This window comes from Delphinapterus leucas, chromosome 15, assembly GCF_059928025.1.
Source record: "Delphinapterus leucas isolate spDelLeu-1000000601 "Yukka" chromosome 15, BTC_Dleu_Yukka2, whole genome shotgun sequence".
Classification (NCBI taxonomy): Eukaryota; Metazoa; Chordata; class Mammalia; order Artiodactyla; family Monodontidae; genus Delphinapterus; species Delphinapterus leucas.
The window spans coordinates 77,099,172-77,119,822 of NC_143143.1; the positions used below are offsets into that span (position 1 = coordinate 77,099,172).

Here is a 20,651-nt window from a genome sequence, read left to right on the forward strand (position 1 = left end):
AAAGCCAACACAAAGGCTTATAAATACCCACAACACACCTCTGCCCCCACTAAAGCACCCCCATCCCTGGAGAGGAGAAAGGGCACTTTTGGCTGGGAAGAGGTCAGATGCACAGGTGCCTGGCATAGGAACAAGAAAAAGAAATGGTAAAACATAAGCATTGGCCCTCTAGGGTTGCTGCCTACCTGCCAGGTTATTCGTTTGTGAAAAGATGCCCACATGGCAAGCTAAAAATAATCCTCCTGCTGCCAGCAGGTCAAGCAAAATCAACTCAGAGGACTGAGAATGGGACAAATGAGGCGCAAATTTGCATTCAATTAATCTGGCTTAGCAAACGTGGTTTATTTGTCCTGTGGAGACTCCTTACTGTGAGGGCTTTGTGGCCTTTCAGGGTGGAGTTTAATTGATCATTGACTTTCCTGGTTAAGAAAACCACACAGACTTGTTAGCAGAGCCTGCCTTTTAAAAAGATGTAGCTTTTGTTAAGTGGGCTACATACAAGAGCCAATTTGGCGCAGTGAAAAGTGGAGAAAGTTGAGATTCAAAACATCTGGGTTTTAGGCCTGCTCCTTTCAGGATTGAGGTTTAGTCTCTCTCTTCAAACCCGAGGCTCCCCATCTTATACAGAGCTAGAGCTGGACCCCATGGCCAGGAGGCATGTGGACACAATTTTAAATAGTTTGACTCTAAGGGAGATAGAGATTACTTCTGCTTTCACTAGGAAGTCTCAGTGTGGTGGTAGTCTGTCTTCAGCACCTCTCTACTCATGCTTAATCTCCCTTTTCAGCGGCAACAGTATCCAGCATGAATTTATAAGATTGTATTGTTTCCATTGTATTTTTCCAGTGTCCTGTAGAAATGTGATACTGATTTTCTATTTGTAGTTTGGGAGTGATAACAGATCTCCCTTTAAAATTTGTTTGCTGAAGTTTAAAAAAAGAACAACTCGATTGAAGAGAAAGATTCAGTAATAGTGCATAAGTAAATTTTAAGTAATAGTAATAACGATTTAAATTTGGGAAGCAGTGGCTGGAGCACAAAGCCTGTTTCACAAAGCCAGTCTCTGGATCTGGCTCCACATTTTCCAGATTTCCCTCCCTCCCTCCTGTCAGAGAGGCCAGGAGGTGCTGCCCACACACTAGCCCCGCCCCCAGCCCGACGCAAGTTCCATAAGTCACGCCCCCAGCCCGACGTACGTTCCGTGAGTCACGCCCCCAGCCCGACGCACGTTTCATAAGCCCCGCCCTAGCCCCTCCCCCGCGCGCTCCTGCTTCTCGGCCGCCGTTGCCCTGCGCTCAGCGGCGGCAAGATGGCGGCGCAACTGCCGGACCGTGATGGTGGTTCGCAGCTGGCAGGGCCGGCGGCGGAGGCGGACCCCCTGGGCCGCTTCACATGTCCCGTGTGCCTAGAGGTGTACGAGAAGCCGGTGCAGGTGCCCTGTGGACACGTGTAAGTGGAGGGTCAGGGGCCGGTCGTGGGGGCGCCTCACTGGGAGGAAAATGGAGCCGAGGAGCGAGGCCTCGGCAGGGAGGGTCTCGAGGAGGGAGCGGGAGGACATGGAGTTCCTGGAGGCCCGTGGAAGTTGGCGGGGTGGTCTTCTCTTCCGCCCTGCTTACTCCCAAGTATCCCGCTCTTCTGTTGAGCGCCTGCTGTGTTACAGGCAGCCTACCAGGCTCCTTCCCACGCGCGATGGTGGAGTCGCACCCTGCTGGGGGTTTGGTAGGGTCTAAAGTCGGCTCTTGGGGAGTCAGTTTCCCTTAAATAGTCTGTACGTGGCCCCTGAAGTACACTGTGTATGGCGTCATGTGTCTAGCTGTGCCAAGTAATGCTAATGTTCACTACAGTTGGGGAAACGCCGGACTAGACCAAAAGAACAAAAGGGAAGTCTTGATGTCGATCTGACCAGTCTGCCCTTCACTGTGAAAGAGGTGGGGAGTTGGCAGATAGGGATTGTTAGCATTCCTACTTGGGTACGAGGTTTGTTTCATTGTATTTGAAATTATAAAGCCTCCATATTGCTAATAGACTGCTTATGACGACTGAAGGAGATGTGTGTGAAAATGTCCAGTATAGGTTCTGGGGTAGGTGCTTTGAGGTTGGCTGGGTTTGAATCTAAGCCTTGCTCCATCAGACACACATCAGACGCTTAAGTTGAAAGAACTGTAGAGAATGTGGCTACCTTCCTCTTGCTACTGGGAGTTGGAGTTTCCTCTGTGGCCTTCCCCAGTGCTCGTCACGGGCATCATCTTGGTATTGGTCTTAGGACCCCTCTGTTGGTCAGTAGGCACAATAGGCACCTACTGGACCTCATGGGCATTCTTATTTCTGCAGCACTACGGCAGGGGAAGAGGGTTGGAGGCCATCTTGCAGGTGAGGGCACTGAGGCTCACTTAGGGCAGGTTCACCATTGTCTACTCTCCCCAGATGGACTGCAGGTGTCTGTTTGCCAGTTCAGAGAACAGTTGGCACCTGGCAAGGGCTCTTGAGGCACACTGACTGCTTTTTGCTTCTTCAAGTGCACCAAGCTCTTTCTAGCTTCAGGCTGTTCCTGTTTGCAGTTCAATTAGCCTGGAACTCTTCTTGCCCCATTTGCACCTCCCCTGTCTCTATCCCAGATCCTTTCCAGACTTCAAGTCCCAGTTTAAGTTACCTCCCTTGTCACCATCCCCATTTAAATTACCTCCCTGCTTCTTTCCTGGGGCTTCTTTCTCCATCCTTGCACAGAGCAAAACTTAGGGATCATGAGGGTAGTGATCTTGTCTGTTTTGCGCCTCTTTCTGTCCCAAGTGCCCAGCGTAGTGTCTGAGCAACCATCTTCCAATCTTATGTTCAGCTGGCTAAAATATTTGTGTGCTCACCATGTGCCAGATTTGGGGGCACAGTAGGAAACAAGGTGATTCTGCCCTCGGAGTTCACAGTCCAGTGAATTGATGATAAATAAGTACTAACAATGCTCAAACTTTTGTCAAAACTCATTGTGCAATGGGAAGGTATTATAGAGATCAAACCTGGGGTGGGGACAGGGGGAGTGATCAAGTAAGGAACGAATGAACTAAGGAATTAGTGGTGGAAGCAAACTTTGTGAAAGTTGAAGTGGAGCCTAGGTAGCTTACTGGTTGAGTCCTCTTTTCCTTGGATCAGTCCTCATTATTATGTTTACCCAATTTTGGATTAATTCAGTGGATTTCATTTACAATTAACATTTATAAAGAGGATTGACCCAGCACAATTTGCCACCTGAAGAGAAGCAAAATTTGAGGTTTCCTTGAGCCAGATGGACCTTTCCTAGGTCAGAGGTCAGGGGGCAGTACTGGGATTCAAACCTTGGCTCTTTTCTGTACTCACCATACTAGCTCCGTGTGTTCATCAGCTCAGTGCTGATTAAAGACAGATGGCTACACCTCTGTGAGGGTAGCCAAGTCTCCCTTAGCTCCAGCCAAGTGCTTTTTGCTCTGCCTGGTTGATTTTTGCTAACTTTTGTGCTTGGAAGTGAGCAGCACTGCAGCTCCGGCTGCGTGGGGCATTGATCTTTATAAAACTTTATTTCAAGCCTTGAATTTTACATCCCCCTCCAACTTAGTGGAATACAGCTGGAGAATGGCAGGTGGCTAGGTGCCCAAGAGAAGGATTTTCTAAGTAGCCTTATAACAGGAAGTGGAGCATCTAGAAGGCTGAACTAGAAAAAGGCCCATAAATAGGAAATGGAAACTAAAAGCCAGTCCAAGGTACAGGGGCCATTTAAAAGCAGGCTTGTTCATCGGGTATGACTCAGGCACAGAGTGGCTTGTGAACATTGATCTCTGAGCTGAATCTTGGTGTATGCTTGAAGGGAGGCTTTGAGCCACTTTTATCTACAAGCTGGGTTTGATTTCATTATGCTCTCTGGGATCTTCTGTGCTCTCTTGGCTACTCTATTGATCTGCCTTTGAGAAGAGGTACAACAAGTGATGGCCATAAGGCCCCATCTGCCTCTTTAACCTCATCGCTTATCCTCTCCCCGTGGTCTACCACATCATGGCCTCAGAGACCTTCCTTTCTACCTTTTGGTTCCCGCTTTGCACTTGGTGTCATCTCTGTGGAACTCTTTTCATCCACGTCTTTGCGGCTCTCCTCATAATTTTAGGTCTCAGCTCAACTGTTACCCCTTTAAAGAAGCTTTCTATGACCCCCTTCCCCCGCAGCTGATCTCTTTGCCTTGTTTTATTTCCTTCATATATTTAATCACTATCTGAAGTTAACACTTGTGTTTTCCCCTACTCTGGAATATAAGCATCATGATGACAGGGATTTTGTTTAGTTCACCACTGTGCCCTTGGTTGTGAATCATTAGACCCCCTCACTTTCTCCCATCCTGGTTTAGAATTTTGTCTAGCAGCATTTAACATCTAGCTAAATAACAAAAAGGAAGAAAATTTTTAGAGACAGTAAAAAATGGTCAGATGCACAGATTACCTTTGATTATATGTCCTGAGTTCTTCCTGGCAGATTTTGTTATCTTGTCTGTCAGGCTGAGTATGTAGCCAGGGTATTTTCATGCTTTATTATTCCTTCCTTCTCTGTACCATATCTGAGTATCACCGCCTGTCTAGGCTTCGGACAGAAAGTTGGTCATCTTTGACTTCTTTTCTTTTCCAAATTCAGTAAATTACCAAGTCCTACTGATTCTACCCCTGAATCATTTCCTGAATTCTTTATTGCCTCACGGTTTCTTGCCTTTGGCCATCTGTTTGGCTTCTACATCAAGTCTTTTCTGCCTTTCCTCATCTAAGAATTTTTTTAAACCGGCAACTCTATTGTCCATGATAACGCCAGAGTTATTTTTCTAAAACTTGAATTTGGTCTGGTTGCTACCTTGTTTTAAACACCTGGCTCCCTGCTGCTTATGAGGAAAGGTGTTAAACACTCACGATGCATCTGAGGAAATAAAAGTCTAAGGGCCTGGAATATTCTTCCCCTCCTGTACCACTGAACTCTTTCTTTTAAGGCTCTTTCGCGGATGCTGCCTCTGAAGTCTTACCAGCTCTGTCCTTCTTGGGTCACAACTGTTGCCCTTGACTTTGTGTTTCCATAGTGCTTTGCATTCACCTCTAATGATAGCCGCGTCTGTTTGTGGTGCATTTCATATGTGCTAGACATTGTAGTAAGAGTCTGCTATGCATAATCCATCCTCCCAGCAATCCTAGAAGTAGGTACTACAATCTCCACTTCACAGAGGAGAAACTGAAGTTCAGGAGATCCCGCCAAGATCCCTCAGCGGCAGGGGCTAAGGTCTGAAGACTGTGCCATAGCACCTTCTGCCATGTCATGGGAGTTTGCATTTATTTCTGTTGCTGGACCTGTGTGTTCGTTGCAAGGAACACCCTCTCCCCCTTTTTCTTGCCCAGAAGGACTCAGTATTTGAATCAAGAGCAGGGAGCAAGTTGTTTTTTATTCATTGATGTCATTTTAAAAGTTTATCCATTTTTGTTGTCTTGTCTCCACGATGCATGACGCAGGTTCTCTGTATGTCTTGTTCTAGCTTTTGCTCTGCATGCCTGCAGGAATGTCTGAAGCCGAAGAAGCCTGTCTGTGGGGTGTGTCGCAGCACTCTGGCACCTGGCGTCCGAGCCGTGGAGCTCGAGCGGCAGATTGAGAGCACAGAGACTTCTTGCCATGGCTGCCGTAAAAATGTATGTGGAAGTAAAACGGAAGAGTCAGTGTCTTTGTATAAGATGGGTAAAATGTAGATCTGTTGCCACGTCGTTTCTGAAGTTAGAGCGTGACTAAGTGACTAACAGCACGTGTGCATGCTGGTTATCTGTGGCAGTGGCTGTGCTGTTTGCATTTTGGTAACCTTAATTGGTTGTGGTGGGGGTTTTTTTCCTTTAAGAATTGGTTTAGTATATTACATAGTTTAGCTTTGAAAGCCATAGAAATCAGTTGTCCCAGTTTTTTCCTGCAAAAGACCCATTTTCCCAAAGCAGCATACACAGTTTTAATTAGAATATAATGAATGATATTTCTTAATTTTTTAAAATATAAAATGAAGTCAGTGACTCAAAGTTACCTGCTGCAATGAGTTTGAGGGGAACATTTTTTTTTTTTTTTTTTGGCCATAACACCTGGCATGCAGGATCTTAGTTTCCCAACCCCAGGGATGGAACCCGCGCCCCCTGCAGTGGAAGCGCGGAGTCTTAACCACTGGAACACCAGGGAAGTCCTGAGGGGAAATTTTATAATGTATATTACTAAAGATATAAAACTTGTTCAACTTTTTAGCACTTGGCAAGGAGGAATTGTAGTGCAAAGGTCAATATGAAGTCATTTGATTATAATAGCAATATCTAACATTTGAAATGCATCCATACTCTTTTGTGTGACCATATTAGAGTCAAGAATATTTATCTTAACATCTGTTGTAACTGCACAGGTTACAACATTTTATTTTCAAAGAGATATACACAGCATTATTGGTTTTTAAATCATTATGATTTTATTAATTCCAGACAACACAAAAATATAAACTAATGTAGGCTTGTTCCCCACTCCAGAGTTGACCTCTTTAAAAATGCTTCAATTTAGAAGGCTGCAAGATATTTTTCTGCCCATTGACAAACACAAGTGTGAGATTTCTACAAAATAGGATCATACTATAATATATATTTCTACAAGTTTTCACTTTTGAAAACTTTTTTCCACTTAATGACTTATTTGAAATCCTCGCATTTTAGTTTCATTACTCTAACACTTTAATATGGATAGCCATAAAATGGATATACCTTACCATTTCTTTCCTTTCAGAGTGATTTAGCACTAGGGGTACACAGTGGCTGCAGTTCTGAGTAGGGCTCTTTCCCGTCCCTTTTAATTGGGAGCTCTTTGATAGACAGCTTGAGGTCAAGTTCTTTAGCTGGAGATAAGACAGAAAGAAGCATCATGGTAAGCCAGAGCTCAAATACTGAAACATATTTTTCCTTGTAGTTTCTTTTGATTTAGAAACTCAAGATACTGAAATAAAGTTTCCTGTTACCTTCATCTTTCTTTATGTATGCATGATGAGTTTTTAAAAATTTCTGTATGCTTTTGATTTTCTTCATTTTAAAGATTAGTGATTGTATTGTATTATACCTCCAGAAATGTTTATCTTCCCTTTACCTCCTCTTTCTTCATTCCTTACACTTTTTCTTTCTTTTTAGATCACCTGCGATGAAGCACTCTTCTGTGGGTTTTCTTTTCTCTTTCCATCTTGCAAAGACTAGATTTTATTAGAGAAATAGAATTCAGATTCTGGGTTTTTTTTGTAAGATCATTTATCACAATCTGGTGATAGGATATAATTGTTTAACTAGGATTACTAGCCTTTATCCCTTTTACGTAAATCATCACTTTTCTTTGCCGCACTTATAATGGAATGTGGTTCTTGGCTTGCGTAAGGAGATTAGTTTAAGTGCTAGTGTGGAAAACTTTAAAAACTTCACTGGGTTTGGAGTGCCTCTGCGAGCAGAGAGCATATCATGAATAAAGCAGACCTCTCTGCGAGTGATTTTAGAGTGGAGGCAGATAGCCTCGTTTGGTCACGTAAAACATCAGCCTTGGTATTAACAGAAACCCTGCAACGGTCAGAGTTTCAGTCCCATCAGCATAGCCAGAAGTCTGGTGAGATTGTTTTCCAGGGTGATATAGGTCTAGTTTTCATCTTGCCTTCACTTTGGGACTGTGTTGGACTGGGTACAAGTTCCTGACTAACTTGTGGGCTCTGATTCTTCCTACTTAAGTTCTTCCTATCCAAGATCCGTGCACATGTGGCTACCTGTTCCAAATACCAGAATTACATCATGGAAGGTGTGAAGGCCACCACCAAGGATGTGTCCCTTCAGCCAAGGTAAATGACTCTGTCACTCTCTTAGGTGGACGTCTTTCTTCACGAGTTTTGGAAAGTGGCGGTATAATTGTTATGCTGGCTAAAGCTGATGTAAGGTTTTGTTTTGGGATGGGTATGGAGAAGGGCTCTCATGTTCACTTCAAATATTAGCTGATCTGTTATTTTCAGTCATTTGACCTGATGCATAAGTGATCATCAGAACCTCTGTCATGACACATTGAGTGAACTTTGCTCCTTTTGGGAGGGTACAGTGATTGACATTATGTGGAAAGTTACTCACAGAGAGGTTTCTTCTTTTTTCCTGCCTTTCATCTTCCAGAAATGTCCCAAACCGTTATACTTTCCCTTGTCCTTACTGTCCCGAGAAGAATTTTGATCAAGAAGGACTTGTAGAACACTGCAGGTTGTTGCATAGCACGGACACCAAATCTGTGGTAAGAGTAACTCTTTGAGTTTTTTGTTTTGTTATGTGGGTTTTTGTTGTTGTTTTTTGAATTTTTATGAGGAAAAATAGTCAAACTTAACAGAAAAATTACAGGGTTAGTTAAATGAACTCTATGTACCCTTTACCTAGCGTCACAGATTAATAAGATTTTACCATATTTGCTTAACTATACTCTATATACATATTTTATGCTAACCATTTGAGAATAAGTTACAGATATCATGACCCTTTGTCCCTAAATACTTCAGCACATATCTCCTAAGAAGAAGTAAATGTCTTCTTAGAAAACCACATTTTTTTGTGAGTTTGATTTTCACATTCAGGAATTGTAACATTGATACAATCTAATACCTACTTTGGGATTCATGTTTAAATTTTAACAATTGTTTTGTCCTTCATAGCAATCTCCCCTGGCCCCAAAATCCTGGATCTGTGTGTTATATTTAGGTGTCATGTCTCTTTAGTCCTCAGTTTTTCTTTGTCTTTCGTGACCTTGACATTTTTAAAGAGGACAGGCCAGTTGTTTTGTAGAATGTCCTTCAATTTGGGTTTGTCTGTTTCTTCATGATTACCAGCAGGGATGCTACATCTTCCGGGTATACATCAGGCGGGTCATGTGATGTTTGTTGTTCCCATTGTTGGTAATGTTAACTTGGATCCCCTGGTGTCTGCATAAAGCTGCCATTTGAGTAGCTTCTTCATAGTTGTGGGGAAAGAGAATGTAGATGAAGTTATTAGGAAAGTGCTTATCAGTCCTTTGATATTTAATTTATATATCAAGGCTGACATGTAGTTTTCTTTAAAAAAAAAAAGTTTGAATTTGGTACATCTCAGCAGTGTTACCCTTCCCTCTTAATGTGATTGACAGACTAGGTCTTAATACAACTTTCTCTATAGTTTTGTTTGTTTTCCAATTTATCTCACACTGCTTCTGTTGAACTATGTAGCTAGTTTTATGAGCAGATCTTCAGCTCCACTGCTGTAAAAGATGGTGTACAGACTTGAGAATTTGCATGAGCTTTTGCTAGTAGAATTAGGCCTGATGGCACTCGGTGTTTTTCTGTCTTAAATCTTAAGATTCAGCTGGTCTGTGTGAGAATACCTTGAATCTTCTCTATTGAACTCCTTGCCAAGTCCAAATTCTGGTCAGTACAGCTACTTTTTACACTGGGCTCCCTGGACTCTTAATGTTGTGCTGTGACAGATTCCACAGATGAACCCCCCCCTCTCTGCTTTTCCCAACTCCCCAAACTAGGGAACTGGGCTGGCTTGGCCCAGCGAGCACCCTGTTTTCAGCCAGGCCCTATTGCCGCTAGGCACACACACACACTGTCTGGTGGCTGTTCTGGGCACTCTCTTTTCATTAAGTTCCTGGCATGAACTATCCCCATCTTTTCCACAGATAATGGTGAGTCCTGCTTTTCACTAAGTTCCAAGTACCAGGTGTGTGTTCCTTTCTTCTCTGTTCGTTCTGTCTCAGGAGCTCTCTGATCTATCTCTGAGGTCACAGACTGGCAGCCTGTCTGGCCCATACCCATTTTCATTTCCCCAAACTTTAAAAATTAGCAGATTTCTCAGTCTTGATACTCCGCATTTGAGAAATGAGAAGTTCCGGCAAGAGTTGGCTGGCTCTGAGTAGTGCTGGCCCCTCTAGATGGGATGGCTCACAGACATCCTGCTTTGCTTGTTTGCCTTTCCCGCCAGGTTCCTGTGAACACTTGAGTGTGCACCCCTCCTTCTGTGTCCTTATCATTCCCTCGTGCTGAGGAAGATGCTCCTTTGCAAGTCTGCCTCTTCTCTGCCCACATCCTCAGATCCAGGCAGAGGACTGAGACTAGGGCCTTGCCCTGCCCCTGAGGCTTCCTCTCCCCGCCATGCCTCTCCTGTCACCTTCAGCTTTTCTCTCTACCCGCTCCTAACACTTGCTTTCCTTCAGACATGCCCAATCTTCCCTGTCTAATTGGTGGGAGGAATATTTGATCCACTGTTTTCTCTATATAGCCTGCAGTTTCTCTTTTCCTTCAGGCTTTGGTTTGTCAGCTGCTGCTGTCTCTTCCGTATTCTCTCCTTTATCCCTTTAGAGTCCAGCGTCCACTGCTGGCATCACATTCTCCATGGACCCAGCTGGTCTTCTTAAGTCCTTGTTTTCTCTCACCTCGCTGCAATTTTTAAAATTTGTTTGTTTGTATGTAGTCAGTTCCTTGTATAAGAAGTGGACTGTGGCCCCTTCCCCTAGACTCCTGGTTCCCTCTATATCATCAGTTATTCAAGTATTTTTTATATTCTTGCAATTTAGTTTATGTTTGGATGTGAGAAATGCATTGTATTACCACTTGTCATTTTTGTATAATAGAAGTAAACCCAGTGTAAAAGTAGAACACCACACCATGCCTGCCGACCTTGCATGAGATCAGTCACAAAGAACTGATTATTTTCTCTCAGAAATAAACAGCCTCATCATTTGATACTAATACCCATCCTTCTGAGATCTGTATCTTTATTACATAGATGAGTGTTGAGGTTTCTGAGGCAGATGCCAATCTGGAATGGCCATCACACCCCAGAGCCATCTGGGATGAGCCACTTCTCAGCCGCCATGTCTTCAGATTCATCTGCATTAAACTTAGTAAATCCCCACTCCTTGGAGATGCAGATTTCCTGGCAGCCAGGGCACCTGAACTTGGCCCTGCACAGGGCCTCAATCACATGCTCCTCGTTCTGCAGCTTGGTGTGGATGGGCATGATGACTTCGCCAATGTGGACTCTGGCTACTGTGCCCGAGGGCCTTCCCAAGGCACCCTGTATACTGTCTGGAGCCTAGACTGGGGATGGCCTGAGGCCAGACATTTTCTTTCCCTATGATTCCAGAATAGCTGCTCGGTGCACATTCTTTGTCTGCACTAAGCATGGTATGTTCTATGAAAAACACCCCAAAGCCAGGTTTTCAGCTGCTGCTTCAAGATGTTTCAGTTATGGTTCTTAATAACTATTACTAATTGCAAGAGCAAATGAGCTTAGACACAGACACAAAACACCACCACCTGCTCCCACTACCCATTTTCCATTTTAAAGTTAGCCAGGTAAGCTCAACTATTTTAGTAATTATGAAAACTAAAACGGATGTTAAATCAAATGATAGAGCTACTCAAATTCATTTCCTACCACTGTCTCCCCTGCACTCATTTCTGGAAGTGAATAAGAAACCAGCGTACCACCCACGTTAAGTGGATTGCCCACATTGTGAAGCTGGTTAGTGCAGAACCAGTACTGGAACCCAGTGTCCTGGCTCCTAAACCAGTTCTCTCTTAACAGCATCAGAGACACCTCTGTCGGGTGCTCATTGGCCTCTGAGTAGTGCTCAACTGTGTGTGTGGAAAATACACAGTTATGTCATCCAGTGACATTTCTACCTTTCAAATGTATGATTCATGTGCGTCCTCCTTTTTTGTCCCCCTTTGGATGCAAATGACAGCGCATTTCTACACACTGTAACCAGTGTTGTTGACATCTGTCCACATCAGTACATGTAGATCTGATTCTTTTTTAATGAGCTCCTCAGTTTTCCATTACTTGTCTGTACCATGATTTAACTGGTCCCTTATTGATAAACGTCAAGGTTACTTCCAGACGGTATCAGAAAATTTGATTAAAGACTGGATATTAAATGCTACTAAAAAAATTGATCGTTGGGTGAGATAATAAATAGTACTGTATTTGTAAAGGGAAACATATTTTTAGGGCTGTTCTGAAACAGTTAAGGGTGAATTGTTGTGTCTTATTTTTAAATGCTTCATTTTTGCTGAAGTAAGTATGCCAAACTTAAATCTAGGTGTTGGGGATAAGGGATGGTTTATCAAACTATTATCTACTTTCCTATAGTTCTGAAGTTTTTCATAGTACATTTGTAAAGGCTGTCATAGATTTTAACATACCTTTGCCTGTATTTACGTATGTCTGAAAAATAAAGTCTTAGCCTGCAGCCAGTTAAGCCGACCGTGCTCTTTTCCCCATGGGGGCCCGGTGTGCAGTGGCTGCAGAGAGCAGCCTCCTCGGTAGTGTATATGCAGCCTGTTGCCTGTACGGGTTGCCCTAAGGGACCTTGGAGACAGCCCTTTCCAGTGGACCTTCGTGTCTGGCCTCAGGCCGTCCCCAGTCTAGGCTCCAGACAGGTATACAGGGTGCCTTGGGAAGGCCCTCGGGCACAGTAGCCAGAGTCTTCCGTTGGCGAAGTCATCATGCCCATCCACACCAAGCTGCAGAACGAGGAGCATGTGATTGAGGCCCTGTGCAGGGCCAAGTTCAGGCGCCCTGGCCGCCAGGAAATCTGCATCTCCAAGGAGTGGGGATTTACTAAGTTTAATGCAGATGAATCTGAAGACATGGCGGCTGAGAAGTGGCTCATCCCAGATAGCTCTGGGGTCAAATACATCACTAATCGTGGCTCCTGGACAGAGGCACTCATGAGACCTTGGCCCTGTCCCTTCCTCAGCGAGGCCCATCAGTGAATCCCACTTCCTAACAAAAAAAGAATAGTAATAAAGTCTTAGATATGGATTAATTTGGTCAAAGGTTAAGTACACTCATAATTTTGATAGATATTGCTAAACTACTCTGTGGTATCTGGTACTGCAACCTAATTTTTTGTCCTTTTTTTTTCCCTCCTTTGGCTTCTTGAAATCCCTCTGATTATTTTGTCTCTGTTGAAGCCTCACTTCCTTCAGCCCTTGGTCCTCTGTTCTGCCCCTCTCCTTCTGCAGAACTCCTTAAATGTCAGTGTTTCAGCCCTCCCCTTTGGAAGCCTCCTCCCCAGACTCTGGTTCTGATCATGCTCTCCTCCACAGCGCCAGCCGCCTGCCTAGCTCCTTCACCATTTCATATTTATCTTATGTCAGCCCCCTTTGTCACATATCTTCCTTGTAGATGGTGGGGTTCCGTTGGCAAGCCAGACCACTTATGCCTGCTTTTCCCCCCCTCCAACTCCTCTCTGCCCCTCGCCGTGAATTTTCCATTCTAGCCAGACTAATTGGCTTCTTGCCATGTACTCTTCGTCTTTCCAAATACGTCCCGCTCTTCAAAGCCCAAATCAACCTCTTGTATGAAGGCTTTTTAGCCTGAGCCCCCTCATCTGAGCATTTACTTTATAAAAGTAGCACATAAGGCTGTGTTTTACTTCCTTGGGATGTCGCTAATCTGTCATTTCCTTGGTTTTCTTTGTGCTTTTAGATCATTTTGTGTGCTGGGTTGGAAGGTCGTAGTCTAGGCTCCTTCTAGGCTGACACAGTGTTCTCACCTCAGCAGGGGATCAGAAATGGGTGGTATCATGGCCTAAGCCTTTTGACTCGAGTGGGAGACTGACAGGGTCTTCTGGGATGTGAATGTGCACTTGAAGATGTGACCAGGCCCTGGACTGGTGGTCAGGAAAGCTGTCCTGGAAGAAAGGTGGCCGGACACAGGCCACAGAGGGCTAATGTCAGCTCAGACATCCAGCACCTGATACCGTGCTTCTTTATTGAAAGGTTTGCCCGATATGTGCCTCGATGCCCTGGGGAGACCCTAACTACCGCAGCGCCAACTTCATAGAGCACATCCAGCGCCGGCACCAGTTTTCTTACGACACTTTCGTGGTGAGTCTGGAGCCTGTGCTCTAACTCCTTCCCCCGGGGGGTGGCACAGCTCCCTCCCTTCTCTTACCTGGAGAACTGGGGGCCCCCTTGGTGAGTTTTGTCACTGATGTGATGGGCTTCCTGGAATGACAGCTGTGTGGTATTTAAGAAGATGAACTGGCCAGTCATCTAGACTGAGATATAGTAAGCTTGCTTTTATTTTATGTTTTCCAAAACTTTTGTCCACTTCAGTATGTGGTTTCTACCTGTTATGGAACCTGGTTTAGGATGCTTAAGCTCAGGTGCCCACAGGAACCAGGCAAGTAATGGAAGTGATTCTGCTAAGGAATTGCAAGCTAGGCGGTGTGTGACTCAGGTAATGCAGCCAGCAACGCCAGCTGCAATTCCCAAATAGATAGCTTTGCCTCATTGAATGGAAAAGGCTGCTTTTACTTCGGAACGCTCCAGGTCTGAATGCTTGGTCTGTGCCAGGCTTCACTCAGGTGCTCTCTGGTCCCCACCCTTCCGTCTGAGGGAGCCGTCATCATGGTCATCGTCAGGATGAGGCAGCCAAGGCACAGAGAGATCAAGCACTTTCCCGGAGTCATGCAGCCGGCATCGCAGACCATGGAGCTGGCCCCTGGCCTCTGGCCCCTCTCCAGAGCCACCGCTCACATGCCCTGCTTCTCCAACTGAAAGTGAGTTCTTGCAGCTGCGCACAGTTGGCTGAGGCCGAGCGTCTTTTTTGCCCGTAGGATTACGACGTGGATGAGGAGGACATGATGAACCAGGTGCTGCAGCGCTCCATCATCGACCAGTGAGCAGGCTCTGCTGGGGCTCGTGTTCCAGAGCTTCCATTACATGTTCCGCGGGAAACGTGTGACTCCTCCACCTAAATGTACAACAGACCTGGAAGTGAGCCGTGGTATTAGGACAGGGTCACTTCCGACGGGGAACAGGTCCCCAGATCAGAGCCCTCCTTTCCTTTGGTCTTTTCCCCTACTGTTTACCCTGCTTGTCACATGTCTGGTCTTGCTCCTCAGCCACGTCCTGCAGCTTCTGCCTCCTTTTTGGAAGGGAACCCAGCTTCTCCACCTGTCCTTGTTTCACATTTGAGCCTCGTGTTCGATGTTGACCTCTCAGGTCCTCTGAGCCAGCCAGGACCTTTTCTGAGTCATGAATAGCACAGATGAGACAAGCGTCTCCTCTCCTTGTCTCCGGGGTGTGTGAGCTCTGGCAATAATGCATCTGATCAGTGATGGAGCTCCTTCTGTGCTGTGCAAGTTCCTGTTAGTTGGTCCTTGGCAGCAGCTGCCAGAAGCTGGAGTTACCTCATGGGAAACATTTCACACGTCCTGTTGGCGTGAATGTTCTGGACTTAACATGGTCTGGTGCTGGAAGTTTTGCTTAGTGATATTTTCCTACCATTCCTGCACACCCTTAGGATTAACTGGTTCAATCTTAAATGCCTGCATGGTGCCTTTTTAGGATAAAGGTGTAACCACATATTTTTAGTGAAAGTAAGTGTTTCTGGCTTAGGAAAGTTAAACTCCATTTATCCATAAGTGGGGAGGAGGGTCAGCTAAGTGAGGTGGGAGGGCCATAGCTTTTTGGTTCTGATTTTCAAACTAATGAAGTATTTTCCGGTGACTTGGTTATGTTTGCTTCTCTACTGGGGAGCCTGCTTATGTTCCTGTCCTTGAAGCACAAAAAGGAGTCCTCAAATGAATAAGAAGTTTGGGGGCTCCAGTGGATACTAGTTCTTTTATTTGGTAATTTAGATTAAACTGTGTGTTGCTTTTCTATCACGAATGGTTTCCTTATAAAACTGGTTTCAACATGTAAGTCGGTGTGTGAAGACCTGCCTTCTAAAGCGGAGGGGTTGGGGAGATCTGGTATCGCCACTGCTGTCTCTGACAAGACACGCTGTTCAGAAGGCACAGCACACTTCCTGGGAGCAGTTGGTAATGGAAGCTGTCCACTGGAAACTTGCTTTGCTAATACCTTCGGAAGCCTGAAGTTCGACTGTTTCACGAATATTAATAAATACGAGACTAAGGGCTGTCTAATCTGTAGGAGCAGAGCTTCTGATCCACCAAAAGGCATCTGGGTCTAGGTTCATTTTTCCTTGTTAGATCTCTTGTCTGAATATGGACATTGTTTCTGGTCAGTGGCTGAGGTTTCAGATGACAAGGGGCTCTGGGCCCGTGCACTGAGCTGTGGGCCTTGCGCTCCCTGCCAGCGAGAGCTGCACGTGCCCAGGGCCCAGCAAAGACGGGCCCTCTGGGGGCAAAGTAACTTTTTCTAATGTGCTGTTGCTTGGGAGGGCCCCAATGTTATGGTCAGATTCTTCACTGTAATTTCTGGAAGAAGTTCATCTCAGTCTAAGTTTAGAGGGAAATTTGACAAAACCTTCATTTGCGGGACCTGATGATGGTGGTCTCACTGGTGATACCAAGAAACTGAGTTCCTTGTATTAAGTGCACTTCATGTATTTCTAATAAGACGACTTTCCAGAAAGTGACATTTGTTATGTTCTGGCTTTTAAAAGGTGAAATATAAATAAATTTCATAATTTATCCAACTGGTAAGCTGTAATGCCTGTTTTCATTAACCACCATTTGCTGAAGTCTGGGTCTGGGGGGCTCCCGGAAGATTGTTGCTCTTTTTAAGGGGAAGTTCTTGTCTGTCATGAGTGAGTCCCATCTGGCTCTGATCTCAGCTCTGACACTTCGCCGGCTGGCTTCACCGGGCCTGTGTTGTCTGGAGAACGAACCCCTTCCCCGCCGAACCCCCCCCTCGCCCCCCATGTTGGGAGGTCCCATGAGGCAAGAAGTGGCTGTGTTCCATGAAACGACTTCAGGTGCCTTAGCGGCAGCCCTGAAACATCATAGCAGAGGGTTCCGCACGTGAACATCTGAGGTCATGGGCGTGTTTCTGTTCTGCACTCTGCCGCTGGCTGTAGGATGTCTGGAAAATACTTCGCCCTCCCGATTTAAATAGGTTTTAATAGGATCTATCTCCTACATGTGGAGAAGGGACAACAGCGGGGAAAGAGGGGAAGCAGAGACCAGGGAGGCTGCTGTTGGCGGTTCCGGGCAGGAGACAGTGGCTGCTTGGGGCCCTGTAGCCATAGGGGTGCTGAAGTCTGATTCCGTCAGATATTTTTTGAGGGTAAGGTGTGAAAGCAGGAGAGGAGTTGCCATGAGAGGATGACACCAAGGTTTGGGACTTGAATGACTGGGGGGTGGAGTTATCTTTCTGAATTGAAGGGAAGACTCCAAGAGGAGCAGCTGTGGGGGAATCAGATGTTTTAGGAATGGGTACCTAGGCCTTGGGATAAGACTTCAAGTTCTAGCATCATGCACAAGATACAGGAAGTGCCAGCCCTCAAGCAACTCAAATAGGACTAGGATGTGCCTGGGGCACTTAAATAACTCTAAAAGTTACTCTGATATTGTCAGTTACTCTGATGTCAAAGATGGATGTGGATCAAACTATTTCTTAAAATGTATGACTAGACAATATATTTCTACACTTGTTTTAAATATAGTATAATTAAAAATAAGTAGGCATTAGAATTATTTCACCTTCAGTGCTAAAAGCTCTCACATTCAATTTGGCCAAAAAACTTTTTTGATTTCCTTATATTCAGGCATATATGGTGTTTACTAAGCACCCATTATGAGCCAGGATTGTGCTACACTGGGGATTTATACACTAATCAAATGTATAATTACAGGCTGTTAAGTCCTCGTGGTAGGGGATTAATAAATGGTAGCTATTTCATAAATAGTAAATACCTCCTACTTTATAAAGAAACTAGAAGCCAGAAGTCCAAAGGCTTAACAGAAGCATCTAGACCTTTTATCCCTTCTCTACCTGTGCCTTCTCCCTTTCCTATAATATTGCATGGGAGTGTAATTTGCCCAAGTTAGGAAGTGAACACCAGGAATATTCATACTAAAAAATTATTTGTTGTTTGTTTGAAATTCATATTTAACTGGGTGTCCTGTATTTTTATCCATTGTCTGGAAACCCTAGTCAATGTATATTAGCAGAATAAATGTCCTGAACATCTGCTATATGCCAGGCAGCTCACACCTTGTCATTAGATCATCATTTGTGCAGTTACTTGTTTTAATGGCTGCCTCGCACACTAACAAGCTCTTGAGGGCAAGGACCATACCTGTCTCGTGCACCACTCTCCTCCATACTTGACCCCGAGTATACTCAGTAAATATTCCTAGAATTGAAATGGAACTAAAGGGAGCCCTTTTACAATGATACTTCCTTTCCGTGGCGACTCTTCCAGCCCAGAATTAGGGGCCGGTACGGTGGCAAAAAGATCCTGAAAGAAGCTGGCCCCGCTGTCCAGCGCGGGGAGGCGGGTCCTCAAACCGGAAGCGCAGGAGCCAGGACTTGCCGGGCAGAGGGGGCGAGACTGGGGGCAGGTAAGATGGCTGCTGCCTGGTGGGGCCCTGACCTGCCCAGGCCCTCGACGTGATCCCTGGAAGCTCTCTTGCCTTTTTCCCTCTCTCAATATCCCCTGGCCTTCCGCAGTATCTGCTGAATGTCCCATATGAGGCTCAGCTGGGCGTTAATGAGTACGGGAATAACGACAATAGATAACCATTCTCATCCTGGATTCCTGACACAGCGCCTGCCCTCAAATAATTTTTATTTAACCCTCTCTCCTGAAAGGTGACCAAAACCAGGCATTCAGGATACTCCAGAAAAGTCAATCTGATCAAATCCTCTTAACCAGCCCCGCCATTACACACATGATGGAGTGGAGGAGGGAAAGGGTGAGTAATTTTCCCGAGCGGAACAGGAACAACTCGGTGGTACAGCATAGAGGTGTGAATAGACGCATGGTCTTAGGCACACTGCATAGTCCCCAGCATCTACACTACTAGTTGTGTGACCTTGGACAATTTTTTTTTGGTTTGGCCGTGCCGTGCAGCTTGTGGGATCTTAGTCCCCCGACCAGGGGGTCAGACTCGGGCCCTGGGCAGTGAAAGCGCAGAGCCCTAACCACTGGACCGCCAGGGAATTTCCTTGAACAAATTAATCTCTTTGTGCCTTGGTTTCCTCATCCGTAACATGGGGTTAATAAACGTGTCTTCCTCACAGAGTTGTGGGAAATCTAGTGAAACGGTCCACATCAAGCCTTAGAACGGGGCCTGGCACAAAATAAGTGCTTAATAAATGTGAGCTCCCAGTGCCACTACTGTTTTTCTCCATTCTTGAGACCACCCAGCAGTGCTCAGCCTCACCCAAGCAGCTAGCAGCTGTAAATGTTTGATGACTAAGTACTACTATTAAGTGAAGTGTTTCCCAAACTTGCCCTGAAGACATGAATTACCTGGGAGGCAGTTGCTCCAAAATAGATTCTCAGGCTCTTCTCTTAGAGATTCTGATTGGCAGATGTGGGTGGGGCCTGGGAATCTGTATCTTTTAAAAAGAGCCTCAGGTAAAACGCATCCTTAGGCTAGCATAGGAAATTCTATTCTGTACACAGGCTAGTGTTACAACACGTCTATTGCAGCTGGGGTGGGGCAGCCGCTCAGTTGATGGTTAGAACCAGACGGACAAGCTCAGTTCTTACAAGACTTTAGGGATAACTCTTCTGCTTATAAAAATCATCTAGACTGTCTGTTTGGTCTCACATGATGACCCCACAAATTATTTACAAAGGGAAAATTAGTAACTTTGTAGTGGAGAAACCTAGCAGACACCTTCTTTACCAAGGGATCAGACTTAGCATCCCCGATAATGGGACAAACCGTGGGTGACATGATGGGATGCACTCGAGGACGCAGCACTTCCGAGGTTCCTGGCAGAAAAACGTTTAACCTGAGTCTAATTATAAGGAAACATCAGGCAAGTCATCCAAACTGAGGGACATTTTTCGAAACTCTTGAAAAATGTCAAGGTCAGATTAAAGAAGCCTAAAGAGGCAAGCAACCGACTGCAATGCTGCATGATCCCGGGTTGGATTCTTGATGGGACAGGGGTTGCCCTAAAGGATGTTAATGGGCCAGTTGCTGACATCTGAATATGGATTGTGGAACAAGTAATAGTATTTTATCAGTGTTAGATTTCCTGATTTTGATAATTACACCACAGTCACGTAGAGAAATGTCCTTATTCTTAGGAGATATGCACAGAAGAGCATATCAAATTACCCTCAAACGGTTCAGAAGAAAATAATACATGCCTGTGTATAAATACATAAATAAAACGATAAAGTAAATATGCACAATGTTAAAAATGATAACGCTTATTGTTTTAAAAAATAACAGAAGACAGGTAAAGCAGAAAAATCTGAAAAAGAAAGTGGAAACCACTCCTCATCCCACCCCAGACAGCCAGGGATCATTTCTTCAATGAAATACTTACATGTCCTTGGATCACCATATTTTTGATTGAAACTTAAAATGGGCAAATGCTTTACTTCTGGTCTATAACCTGCATTTTTCACTCCATGATATATCTCTCAACATCCTTCCTGTCATTGTGGTGTCATTTTTAATGACTGCATGATGCTCCTGGTGAGGATGGACCATACTTTATTTATCAGTGGGTATTTAGGTTGTTTGCAGTTTGACTGTGTCAACCTAAAGCAATAATACAGCCAGTTATTTTAGCAACAAAATGAGTTTATCCAGGAGCAGCAAAGAATTGCAACTCAGGGCATGCAGCTATGGCAAACCACGTGCGAGTCTGGTAGAACAAA

General features: G+C 44.9%; 1 protein-coding gene and 1 non-coding gene across 2 annotated transcripts; both read left to right on the forward strand.

The window, feature by feature from the left end:
* The first annotated feature begins 1,276 nt into the window (after nt 1–1,276).
* On the forward strand, nt 1,277–16,495 carry RNF114 (ring finger protein 114). Its single transcript, XM_022597541.3, has 6 exons — nt 1,277–1,449; nt 5,519–5,669; nt 7,755–7,861; nt 8,181–8,295; nt 13,823–13,930; nt 14,665–16,495. The coding sequence occupies exons 1-6, from the start codon at nt 1,310–1,312 to the stop codon at nt 14,728–14,730; spliced, it is 687 nt and encodes a 228-aa protein (XP_022453249.1). The 5' UTR covers nt 1,277–1,309; the 3' UTR covers nt 14,731–16,495.
* LOC115803407 (small nucleolar RNA SNORA70) lies at nt 12,281–12,417 on the forward strand. Its single transcript, XR_004024140.1, has one exon. It is a non-coding gene; the product is annotated as a small nucleolar RNA SNORA70 (small nucleolar RNA).
* Nucleotides 16,496–20,651: the final 4,156 nt, after the last annotated feature.